The sequence below is a fragment of the Mauremys reevesii genome, linkage group 6 (assembly GCF_016161935.1).
Source record: "Mauremys reevesii isolate NIE-2019 linkage group 6, ASM1616193v1, whole genome shotgun sequence".
Classification (NCBI taxonomy): Eukaryota; Metazoa; Chordata; order Testudines; family Geoemydidae; genus Mauremys; species Mauremys reevesii.
In genome coordinates, this window is record NC_052628.1 from 114,057,282 (window position 1) to 114,070,172 (window position 12,891).

At 45.7% G+C, this 12,891-nt stretch overlaps 1 protein-coding gene across 2 annotated transcripts in view; it reads right to left on the reverse strand.

Moving 5' to 3' along the window:
• Positions 1-1,918: 1,918 nt before the first annotated feature.
• Positions 1,919-12,891, reverse strand: part of ECPAS (Ecm29 proteasome adaptor and scaffold) — an 84,442-nt gene continuing 73,469 nt past the window's right edge. The window contains exons 43-49 of one of the 2 annotated variants that reach the window (XM_039543911.1): positions 12,455-12,498; positions 11,186-11,378; positions 10,254-10,395; positions 9,434-9,539; positions 9,155-9,243; positions 5,854-5,925; positions 1,919-4,794 (exon numbers count right to left, since the gene is read on the reverse strand). In XM_039543911.1, coding sequence (XP_039399845.1) covers positions 4,655-4,794; positions 5,854-5,925; positions 9,155-9,243; positions 9,434-9,539; positions 10,254-10,395; positions 11,186-11,378; positions 12,455-12,498 — 786 coding nt within the window. In that variant the 3' untranslated portion in view covers positions 1,919-4,654. The remainder of the gene's footprint in view (positions 4,795-5,853; positions 5,926-9,154; positions 9,244-9,433; positions 9,540-10,253; positions 10,396-11,185; positions 11,379-12,454; positions 12,499-12,891) is intronic. The other variant, XM_039543912.1, reaches the window with a different exon arrangement.

The following is a 12,891-nucleotide window of genomic DNA, read 5'->3' on the forward strand; positions in this document are numbered from 1 at the left end:
CAACACAATACAAAATGTAGTGCTCACTTTATTACAAGTATTTGTACTGTATTTTTCAATTCACCTCAGACAAGTACTGTAGTGAAAGCTCTTTATTGTGAAAGTTGAACTTACAAATGTAGAATTATGTACAAAAAAACCCCTGCATTTAAAAATACAATGCAAATTTTTAGAGCCTGCAAGTCCACTCAGTCCTACTTCTTGTTCAACTAATCGCTTACAGTAGGAAAACAAATTTTACATTTGCAGGAGATAATGCTGCCTGCTTCTTGTTTACAATGTCACCCGAAAGTGAGAACAGGTGTTCTTATGGCACTGTTGTAGTTGGCAGCACAAGATATTTGTGCCAGATTTGCTAAAGATTCAGGTATCTGTTCATGCTTCAACCACCATTCCAGAGGACATGTGTCCATGCTGATGACGGGTTCTGCTTGATAATGATCCAAAGCAGTATGGACCAACCCATGTTTGTTTTCATGATCGGAGTCACATGCCACCAGCAGGTTGATTTGTGGTGGTTTGGGGTCTGTAGTGTCTGCATTGGCGTGTTTCTCTTAAGACTTCTGAAAACATGCTCCACACCGCACTTAAGATTCTTAAACCTTGAGTCAAGTGTTGTAGCTATTGGTACCTGCTTTGTGTTTTGTAAGCTTTGCAGTGAACGTGTTCTGAGTCATCATCCATGATTGCTAAAACAGGAAATGTATGGCAGAATGTGGGTAAAACTGAGCAGAGGACATACAATCCTCCCTCAAGGAGTTCAGTCAGAAATTTAATTCATGCTTATTTTTTTTAAATGTGTCATGAGCATGGAACCATTCCCTCTGGAATAGTGGTGGAAACATGAAGGGGCATATGAATGTTTAGCATATCTGGCATGTAAATACCTTGCAACGCTGGCTACAAAAGTGCCATGTGAACACCTGTTCTCACTTTAGGGTGACATTGTAAATAAGCAGGCAGCATTATCTCCTGTAAATGTAAACAAATTTGTTTGGCTTAGCAATTCCCTGAACAAGGAGGTGGCCTGAGTCGACCTGAAGGCTCTAAAGTTTTACATTGTTTTGTTTTTGAGTGCAGTCATTTAACAAAAAAAATCTATACTTGTAAGTTATACTTTCATGATAAAAAATGATACAGTACCTGTATGAGGTGAATAAAAAAGTACTAATTTTTACAGTGCAAATATTTGTAAGCAAAAATCTACACTGATTTTAATTACAGCACAGAATACAATATATATGAAAATGTAGAAAAACATCCAACATATTTAATAGATTTCAATTGGTATGTAATTGTGATTTCATTTTTTTGAGTAATTGTGAGTTAACTGTGCCTAATTGACAGCCCGAATAGTTACTGAAACACCACACCCAGTGTGCAGGCAGTTATTGATATAGCTTATTTGTATAAGGTGCAGTGTCAATACCCCCACCCCCAAAGAGACCTTAGTGAACTCTTGCTGCACTTTGCCAAAGCTCTGGCAGTGAGCTGCCCACCATTCTACCCTGTATTTTCAGGGAGGGTTTCCTGTGCATTTTGGTAGCTTTGATAAATAGTTCAAAAGGTGAGATTTTTTTCTGAACACTGCTTATTATGTAACTTTCAACATCACAGCCCTGTCCTGCCTTTGCTGACATCCATACAACCCTACTGACCTCAGCAGGCCAGAAATGCAGCTGGAGGGGTCATGGCTTAGAGCAAAGCCACTATTTGAAATAAAACCATTTTATATTATTTAGACTTTGGGAGTAGCTGAGAGATGAGACAGCAGCTTGAACTGCTACTAAGGAGGGGGGATGTTATCAGTCATGTATGACTACTGCATAACATTAATGCCAGCTTTGAAGGTTAGAAAGTGCTGGATAGGTGACATTTTGACACATTAATAGGAAAAAAATTACCAGTTACTTCCAAGAACAGGTCATGCACCTTTATTTAATGTTTGTTACCTTTTTGGTAAGTGGGAGGGTTTTCTTTCAATCAGTCCATTTACATACTTCAACATCCAAGTACAGATCACAATGAATTCGATGGAGACCTTGCAACATTAGAAAACTTTTCTTAATATACATCCATTTCAGCAACAGCTTGCAGGTTAGAATGAGTGCTAGTGTCAGACTTGCACACCTCACTCTTGGTATACAAAGCAGCAGCACAAGAAATGCCCACCTTGGGCAAAGTACAGTGTGTTTTACATAGTGCAATCACTTTCAGAGGAAAAACTCTAGGAAGGCCACATCTATTTTTTTTCCTGTCAGGTTTACAAACAAAAAGGTGGGGGGAAATCAGACCTTGGTTTAAGTTCATATCAACTGCTGTGCAGGTAGGTTCTGTGTATAGGCACATGCTGTAGAAGAATTCTGAATCTGTACTTCTAATCATTAAAAACATATTGCTTTATGAGTCAGAGAGATTCTAATACACCATCTCCAGCTTCCCAGTAATCCTGGCCCTAGTTGTCAATCCAGACATCAGAATTTCTAGAACTTCTTCTTCTATGTACTATAAACCCCTAGCAGAAAAACATTTGTTATGGCAGCTAGCCCAGTTGCTCTAGCTAGGGCTACATAATCTTAGGTACTGCCTCACAATACACACATCCCTGCTGAAATCAAGGGCTCAGAGACTGGGAGCACTTGATTTCCTGTAACTGGCTGTTGCTTTGAACTATATGAAAAAGGGTAAGTCAGACGAACAACGGCAACAGCAGAGCAACATGGGGAATTCTCATTTATACAAAAATGAGCTGCTGTGAAAAGATTTCAGGGAAGGCAAGTTGCGTAAATGGTACCATCTTATGCAAGTGATTTGCCCAATAAGCTTTTAAAATTTACAAATGTGCTTGGTAATCCAAACAATGTAAACAAACTGCATCTCCCTGCCACGAAGTCATAGATCAAATGTTTTAGCACCAGCTCTCAGCACCAAGGGATTGCCTAATGTGGGCTAATACAAGATGCATTAGAGCTTGATACAGAATGCCATAAGATGCAGAGTCTTACCCCAACATTGGCTGAAATTTTCTGATCAGATGGGTCTGGACTGCACTGCCCCTGCCCCTCGATACATCAGACTATTAAGCTAATGCAATGCTTTTCCAATGCACGTGAAATAGCACAGACCTGAGGGAAAGGTAGGCACTCAATCCTGAATGCGCCAGCAACACGGAGCAATGATTGTTGCAAGGTTATTTGATGATCTACTGGAGGAGAGAAAGTCAGAAAGGGGCTGGAGGGAGTCTTTAAGAAAATGACAAGTCTTTCTCTGCTGAAATCCATGGCTGTGAGGTTGCCAACGCTCATGATTTTATTTCGTAATCAGCAAAGCGATGTCCTACCCACACTAAGGTTACAATGGTCATTTTACATTTCTAAAGCCTGTCGTCACAGCATCCAGGGTTACGCCTTTTGTCTGAGAAGAGAAAGAAGGGGGCGGGGGGGGAATAGGGTAGCATGGCCATTTCATCAAATAGAATTTTTACTCCAGGTTAATGCAGATATGGTCTGTCTTATTAAGTGCAAATTAAAAGTATTTTCTAGAAACCAGTGTGAGCTGGCAACTGATAGATGATATCGATTATTCAGTTTGTTACAAACATTGAGAAGTCTAAATTGTTACAGCTTTCCAAAGCAAGAACAGAGAGTTACAAACATGGGGGAAAAAAAACTACTACTATAAAAGTTTCCATCCTGGCAAACTAGAAAAAGTTGGGGGGAAGTTGTCATTTTTTTCTGCAGTTAAGGAGTATCATGCAAAACAACTGAGAAGAGCAGTGTTCCCCACCTGTCCTTTCTTACAGATCCAAACCACCTCAGCCCCAGACAGCTCATTAAAGTGCTCTTTCATGTGCATACTTTTGGAGAAAATCATTGTTTAAAATGTGGGAGGCAGGGATCCATTAGCTGTGAAGGGGGCACGGATTTGTTAAATCCACTCTGAAGTCAGAGATGGAGGAAATACGTCAACAATATTCTGCCTTTCACATTTCACAAACAGTGGGAGTGCGTGCCAGGGAGGAGCAGACTGGGCTAGCAGTGAGATGGGAGTTCTGGGATGAAATCGTGCCCCCCGTGAAGTCAATGGGAGTTCTGCCATTGATTTCAATGGAGGCAGGATTTCAATCCTTGTTAATATAAATATTAGTTGCCCACGATCTCCTGGAGAGACTTAAAAGAATCACTATTTGGGCACCAAGTATTCAACCTCCACATGCAAGGTACAGTGAAATGAAAATAAGCATTTAAAAACTTTCCAGAGCTGTTGGTTCTTCAGCCACCTTCAACAATTCTTTACAGGGGCATTTGGGATCTAGAGTAAATTAATTATACATCCTTTGCCTATTTTAAGAATCAGATGCTTCTTGCCCTTAATACTTTTTTTAGAACACACCTATAAGTCTTCTAGGGCAGATCATTAGAGGTATTTTTATTTACTGATACAACTATTTTTTCCACAACTTCAAAGCTGTTTACTAACCAGCTGCTTAAAACAGTAAAAATACAGTTAATGGGGAACAGAATTTAAGGCATTTTTTATTTTGGCCAAGGAATGATGCATGCTACAGATTAATCTTCATTTCCCCACTTGGTTTTCAGATCACACTGCACTTGGTTTTGTTTTACATGGCACTTTGCTGTTGGTGTTTTACAATTTAGTCAAGGTTTTCAAGTGTTTTCTTCAATAACGATGCTTTCTCTTGCAGCTCAGGTCTGCTGTCCAATACCAAGGTAGTAAGTGAGCCAATGAGGAGCTCTCTGCTTTCCAGTGGCAGGCTGTCCCACTGTTTAGACTCTGCGTGGATAGAAGGAGACAAACAGCTGCATTTTCAAATGAATACCAGAATGATGCAAAGTAACTAGGCCCCCGGACACCATGAAACAGGAACTGCTTTGAGTTCTACGCTTGATCCAAAATCGCTATTCAGGGAGGAGATCCTGCAGGATTATCAACCATGTGGAGAAATTCAGCCTGCCTTACACAGATGCAAGTCCCATGGACTGGCACAGGAGCTGTGCCCACCAAGGCCTGGCTAAATGTGGTTCACAGTGCTCAGCATGAGGGAAAGAGGGGCTTGGGGGGCATTTCTTTCTCCCTTCATGATTGTGCCAAGTGAATCATGGAGCAGCCAGAAGAGCAGCAGGAAAAAGGAATACACAGCCCTCTGCCACTAAAGGAGACACACGGAGCTAGAGCAGGAACCTAAAGGCTCACAGGAGAAAGTTCACTAAATAAAGAGCAACTGCAGCCACGTAGGACACTTGAAGGAACCCTGTTTAGGCCTTAAAGGGGATGGAACCCCAAACTGAGAGGCTAAATTCAGCACAGGTGTTACAAGAAGAGAAGCACTTCCTGCATCAGTAAAGCCTCCTCCAGCCCTCCAGGGGGCAGGCAGCATTTCCACCAATGCCAGCCATGGAGCAGCATAGAAGGGCCAGAGCACAATGCAGAATCTGGCATCTTGAGTCTGAGACAGAGCTGGAGAAAGAACCTCGATATCTTGACTCCCAGGAATGTGCTTTCTCCAGCTAACTCTCCTTCCTGAAGGGTTCTCACACCAAAGGGGGATACCTTGTATTCCCGACCTTAGATTCATCCACAGCTTCTCCAAACATGACTCAAAATTTCTCCCTCCCACTTTTCCCACCTCCACCCCATGTCAGTGCTGCGTTGTCCTTCCAGGTGAGAACAGTTACATGCAGCTAGTCAACGTTGCTCCTAAATCACCCAGCAGGGTAAATGCAGAGCAACAGAAGGCATCACTTTCCCCGCCCTTCCAGGCCTTGGGGCCACACACTGAGCTGGAATCTCAGCCTTGGATCTTTCACATGATAAGCGGACAAAGAACCTCACCTGTAAGTCTGGTAAGCAGCACTTCTATCACAGACAACGCTTCTGTTCTGATGGAGGTGTAGCTCCTATTTTCTATGGAGAAAGAATGCATTCCAACTTTCAAACCGGAGTATACATCAGGGGCACAAATACAGCTTTAGCCATGTGTTTCCACAAAGTACTTTAGCCTTTGTGGCTCCAAACACTTCTGTCCATCACATGGCCAGCTCAGAAACTCCCCTGGATAGTCAGGTGTATCAGCAGCATGGAGTCTGCAAATACACAGACTCCCCCACCATGTTAGGAAAGCATCATGCATAGCCTTCTGGTACAGACCCCACAATGCAACCGGTCCACGTGTTAAAGAGGAACTGGAGGCTAACAAAGCTGGTGAAATTGCAGTACAGTCATATTCCTACATCGGAGCCCTTGAGAAACAGCTCTTTATGTAGAGGAATCTCCTTTCAATCAACTTGTGGCTTGGCAATGCTTAAAATAATCATCCAGGTATTTCCTAAACAAATAGGATATTAGGTTATGTTATAGGGGCTTTCACCCAAAGCATGCAGCCAAGTCACCAGAGACCAGGTTGTTCTCCTGCAACCATAACTTGCACAAGAGCTTCCATGGTCCTCAGCCCCTGGGGTCATATCCTTGTCCCACTGGCCCCTTTAAGCCACATGAAAGGACGGGAGTGGCATAAAGGGGCCCTCAGAGCCCTTTATCTGCCCAGGGGACAATTCTCACAACACAGGCACTGCCAACAGCCTCAGGGCTCCTTCCCTGGCCATGGGGCTGGGTGCAGGAGGGGTGTGTTCGGAGCATAGCAGGACTGGGAGGGCACAAACATGGCCTCTCTTGAGAGTCTGTGGTGCACCTTTTAGCTCTGGTTTCTTTTTGCAGCCCATCATCTCCCCCCATCCTGAGAGTCTGGGGCGGGGCTGCTCCCCTTCACGCCGCAGGTCCCGGAAGCCCTTCACAGCTGGGACGCAGCATGTGCTGGTCATGCCCCCTCCTCCCATCTGCTGCCCGATCTCCTGCCTCTGCAGCAGCAAAGTGACCGTTCATTTACTCCCGTCCCTTTATTATTTACTGCCCTTTTCAGGCAGTACTGAGCCTTTTCTCCTTCCTTCTCCCTGGGTGAGGGTCCATGCAGCTCCAGCCCCTGGAGCCTCCACGGCAATGCCTTCCTGCTGAGCCCCCTTACCGGCATGGCACAAATGCCAGGCTAGAGCCCAGCGGTGCTCTGCACGTGAGGGAGCCTTCCCAGGACCAGCAGAGGGCGACTTATGCCCAGCCTCCTCCCAGGCAGCCAACCCTAGCGCCCGCATGGGTGTGAGGCTCCGAGTCAGGCAGGCATGTTGGGACCCCTCCCCATGACTCCACCCAGAACAGCCTGACCAGGAGACCCAGGGCAGAACAGGGAGAGGCTCTGAGGAGGACTTCAGCCAGATGACCCAGGGGTAAATCTGGGAATGGGCTTTGGGCACCCTCAGGGCTTATATCCAGCCTCCTTCCCCCCCCCCCCCCCCCCCAAATCTGAGTCAGAGAACCGTGATAATGAGATCCCATCCCCTGCTCAAGAAGAATGGGATCCTGAAGGAGCACACTGCCAGGGAGACATTTCTCCGGGCTCTGCACAAAGCAAGCCACATCTGGGTTGCACTCTGGTCACCATCTCCAGCAGAGCTCGCCAAACAGTCAAAAAAGTCCACAAGGAATAAAAAGGAGGAGGAAAAAACAACAAAATAATCCAGAAGAGACACCTCCTCTGAGTCAGACTCCTCCCCCTCTGCCGAGGAAGGAGAGCTTCCGGGCTCCAAATCTGTGCAAGACTTGGAAAAAATGCAACAATTTTTTTTCCCCTGAGAAGTTAGGAGGCCGTTTGCAAAAAAGCTGTGGCCACAGTCCAGATCGAACCTGAGGATAAGCCTCAAAGCAAATACCTTTCCTCCCCCGAGGCAGCAAGTCCCTTGCACTCCTCCTTCAAAGACACAATCAGGGACAAGTCTGACACAGGTTAAATGTATCAGCGATCACGACTTTCGGTTCTATTAGCTGCAAGAACTAGAGACTGCTCTCACTGAAGCCCAGTGCCACAGTAACCTCCCTAGCTAGGGACATGGTTATTCCTTAAGAAGGGGAATTCTTCCCTACGGACCTAATGGACAGGAGAGTGGAAGCCATGATTTTTAGTGCTTGATTTTTAAGCTTAACTTCATAACTTTGCTAGACATGAAAAATCCTGGACTGAATAGACACAGTGGATTTTTGGCTTATTACAACAATCTATACCCCACTAAACTACCCTACCCTCTAGCTTCCTCCCCGCCCCCTTATGACTGGAGAAGTGTGTTAACTGGCCACTTTTCCTCGAATGGTCCCTTGAAATATGTATTAACTCCTTATGCTAAACAATCTGTTCTGCCTTGTATTTAGCTGTGACGTTTCCCAGACCCGAAAAAAAGCTCTGTGTAAGCTCAAAAGTTTGTCTCTCTCCAACAGAAGTTGGTCCAATAAAAGCTATTACCTCACCCACCTTGTCTCTCTAATATCCTGGGACCAAGGTGGCTACAACAACACTGAGTTTTTATACAGCTTTGAAATGACTCATCTGATGGCAAGCAGCAACAGGAGGCATGGCCAGCACACGCCGCATTGCAGCTTTGAACTGCCTCCAGGAACCGCAGAGTGCAGGGGAGCAACCCAGACATAGCAGAATGATGGGAGATGCTGCCAGCAGAAAGGAAATTCTTGGGTAAGAAATTTTCCATCCTAGACAATGATCATGATCTACAAGGCCAAAATAGTCCCTGGTGTAACTCCATTGGCTTTGAGGGAACCACACCAGAGATAAATGTGGGATATTGTTTCAGGTGTGAACTTGGCCTGGCTATAAAAAGTCTGAATGAAGAGACTAGGAAAATTATGTTTCATTCAGTTCTCCAGTCCCACGTGACTCATCTTCTGCAAGGAGAACACTTAAAAAAGGTGACGTGATGGACATGTAGAAAGTACAGGAGCCCGCACAGCAATCTACCACCTCCAAAATCAAGATATTTACTATTGGAGAGAGGAAGGGGTGTTCCTGCTCTAAAGAGTACAACACTTCTGGTCAAAGCATCATGGGCAGTAGTCATCAACAGCCATTCCAAGGGAGGGAGCTTAAAGGGAACTCAAGGTTGTGGCTCTAACGTTACAGATTACACTTCACTGAATATGTCCCGAGAGAGATTCAAATATATCCACCAGCCAGCTCCCAGAAGACAAGCATTTACACGAGCTGTTCATCACCAGCCACCTGCTGGGAAAATACATTTACCTAAAGAGTGTGTGATAGATGAGCAGGTTTCCAACAGGATTTCTGTCAAAGCCCCGGGGTCTGAGTGAGCCTCTTCAAAAAGCATTAACCTGGCAAATTTAAAAGCAGTGTGAGATTCGTTGTGCCGAAGGAAACAAGCCACTCTACGGATCTGCTTGGCTTACTCTGAGGAATCATTACAGCCAACATAATAGCGCATGTGTCACAATTTCATGAAAAAGGACTGAAATGCCTGAGTGAAGGCAGGAAATAAAAATGAAGCACAAGCAGGAAAATTACCCTTGAAAATAGGCGTTCATGGCCTGTAGCACTCCAAGCTGCACTTTCCACGTACTGAGTTTCAGACGCTCACACATTAATTTGCACAGCTCTTGCCAATAGCAGCCTGAAAACAACAAATTAAGGTGTCATTACATTAATAAGGGGAAGGAAGATGTGAACATTCCCTACTATGTTCATGCTCCAAATTAGATCTGGCTTCAGTCACTGCAAGGAGATCAAAACATCCTCCTCCCACAAAGGACCCTGAAACCCTGGTTAATCCTGACGGGGCAACACTTTCATACATGGGGACCAAATCACAGGCAACTAAATCCACATTCTGTCATCTCAATAAAAAGGGGCCTGATCATTCAGAGGTGCTGAGCCCCTGAAATTCCTATTGACATTAGTGGAAACAGTGGGGGCTCAGCACCTGGGAAAACCAGGCCACTCATTTAGGGGTCTTGCTTCAGGCACCCCCAGTTAGAAAACACTGGCCTACATGCCCCATCCCATCACTCTACGTCTTGCAAACAGCTTGGTGTGTGGCATTTAGTGCACTTGTAAGGACTCTTCAGGGGTGAGCCTGGGGAAAGGCAGGATATGCAGTGTACGTTTGTTGGAGTGCAACAGACAGCATCTTCCCCAGTTACTGTAAATCACTGCCAGGATGGCGTATCCAGCAGAGTGCACCAACTGACCCCGCTGCTCAAGTAAATGAGAGCCCTGGACATTCCTCCGCATCCCTCAACATGCCTTCTGGTTGAGTCCTTTTAAGCAAATGCTCTTTGAGCCGCTCTCTGCCAGCTTTGCTCATTATTTGTCCGATCCAACTTACGCTGCGTCTCCAGATTCCTAGGCCAGGCCTTGCCCAAACTCTCAAAGGCACAGAGCAGAGATTCCATCTGAAACTCCTTTTCTTTTTCATTCTCGTCATCATCATTCTTTGGTGAACCAGCTCCTACGCTCTCATGAGAATTCTGGAGAGGTACCAGGAATGGGGGGGGAAGACAGGATATTATGCTTTGTTTATTCCACAGTACGCTTTGCTAACAACCAGCCCCTGTATCTAGTCATTATATAATCCACACACACCACATAGTTAGAGAACCTCAATTCATTGAAGTTCTGTTGCCATTAGGAAAAGCTACAGAAATGTTATTAATTTCTATGCTGTCTTTCATCCAGAAGGACCTCAAAGCGCTTTAACAACACAGGGCCGAGTTTTCAGAGGTGCAGCACACTTGTAGTTCCCATTGGCTTCAGCCCAAGCTGCAGATGTGCAGCACTTGAAAAGTCACACTCTTCAGGATGCAGATGGGGGGCTGCAACCAGTAGACATCACACTGCGCAACGCTGGGTTTGGAGGAGAAATGCTCTGAAAACACAGTGGGCAAATCCTTGTGATTTGTGACAGTGTCATGGGATCTTTAGTTTCTGGCAGAGCAGCCAGGGACTTGAGTTTTAATGTCTTTCTGGAGAAGCACCGCGCGTCGGAAACCACACGGAACTCCAGGTTAACTCTGAAAAGGTGAACGGCTAAGACAAGACAAATCAAAAAAAGTGGGGATTGGGGAAAACCTTGTGAGATTACAAGCGGGAGACGTTCACACCTGTACTGGACCAGTCTGAATGGGGAGAGCTTTTCAAAGCATCAGCTCTGAGGAAAAAAAGCCCCATGGGCATGACTTCACCCAGGCAGGCCTACCACCACTGGCTAGTTTAAAAAAAAAAAAAAAAAGAAGGTAAATAAAAAAGCTGAAGTGTCACCTTCTTTATCATCGGAAAGACGATGTCCGCCAGCTCCTGGAAACGGTCTTCCTTTGTCACCTTCAGCACGTCTGCCGTACATCGGAGCGCTACCATCTTGTACTTGAGGTTCTCTTTGCGACACTCTTTCAGGACAGCCTGGACAACATCATTGACGCTGGGCTGATTGGGCACAGACTTCTGCAACTCTACACTGAAACACCGGAAGCACACGGAAGGTGAAACACAAGTTACATCCCACCCCCACAAGGCTGTTAGTTAAGTAAGCAGCTCCGACACCTTGAACCCAGGACGCCACACCAATTACTGCCATAATTCAGGCCTTCCATCCTTTTTATTTTAATACAGGTTAAATAAAATGGGTTACACACACACACACACGCGCACGCCCTTTTCTAGGCCTGGTATGGCCGGTTCAAAGTGCTCTAGACAAGATCTTCTGACCATCCCCAAAAATATCCAGTAATTTGGAAGGAGAAAATGCAGCCCTAATGGCACTCTTCTCTGGGAAGTTTTTCTCGGAAGAGGGAAGGGTTCCTTGTCATTTGGTGGAGTCTGGGGCATTTGCAAATGGGAAAAATGCTATTCAGGAGAACAAATCTCTATGAACAAAAGTTAACCCGTTAGCTCCAGAGCGTGCGAATCTCCACCAGAGGCAGAGAAATCCTTCTCCCAGCATTCACCACCGTACATACATGCACCCTCCGTTCTAAGGGCAATGTTTCACTCTCTGTGGCTCCATTCGCTCTCCCTTCCTTCCCTGTAAGTACATTTCTGTACCTGAGCTCTTCCGCAGTCTTGCAGTATCGGTTGCTCCCTCTTCCTTTCTTCTTCCTCACACTTCCTGTGTTCTTCCCCTACCTCCTCACACACTTTCAACACGACCCCCCATCACTTCCTCCTCCATCCCTCATCCTTTCTCAACCCCATCCCTGTTTTTCCCACCTCCGTAATCCACTCGACCATCCATTCACCACCTTCACCGTCCCACTCCTCCCATCCTGTCCCTACATCCACTGAGGAGCCCTGCTACCAACTCTGGCTACTGCCCAACAACCCCCAGCCTCAGATCAGCAGGGAGAGGAGATCAAGCGTCTATATCCCAGGGGGAGATTAGGATGGCATCCAGATCCTATGACGACCTACTCCTCCCTGGAAAGAGCAGGTGGCAATGAATTCTCCCTCAGCACAGGAAAAGGCAGTGGCCATGCATAAACAGGCACAGGGAATCCATTTAATTAAACAATGCTTTGCTGTAGGCACGATTACCTGCATGCAGAGACGACGCTGGCGAGAGCTTTCAGCAGCTCCTCCTGTGAGCATTAAAACAAAAGTGAGACATGTTCATGAGAACAACTTCCCCGTGAGACAGTGCTTTCCTCCTGCATGGTTTTCACTGGTATCCCTAACTCTGTGGCTCAGGCAGATGCTACAGAAGCATCCAAATGCCACTCACCTCTACAAGGGGCACATTCTTTCCATCACTCCACTGTAAGCTGCACTGTTTTAATCTCATCCTCCCCCATGGCTCATTCTTCCCGTGGTGAACTAGCTCACTAGATGCCTACATTGCACGGCCGGGTTCTCACTCACACTGTCCTGGCTGCAGAGCTGGGCCTCAATGGGTCTAAATGCGCGCTGCCAGAGGGATAGAAGGTAGTCTGAAGAACCAGATTCTCATTTACATTAAGGTTGTTGGTTTTTTT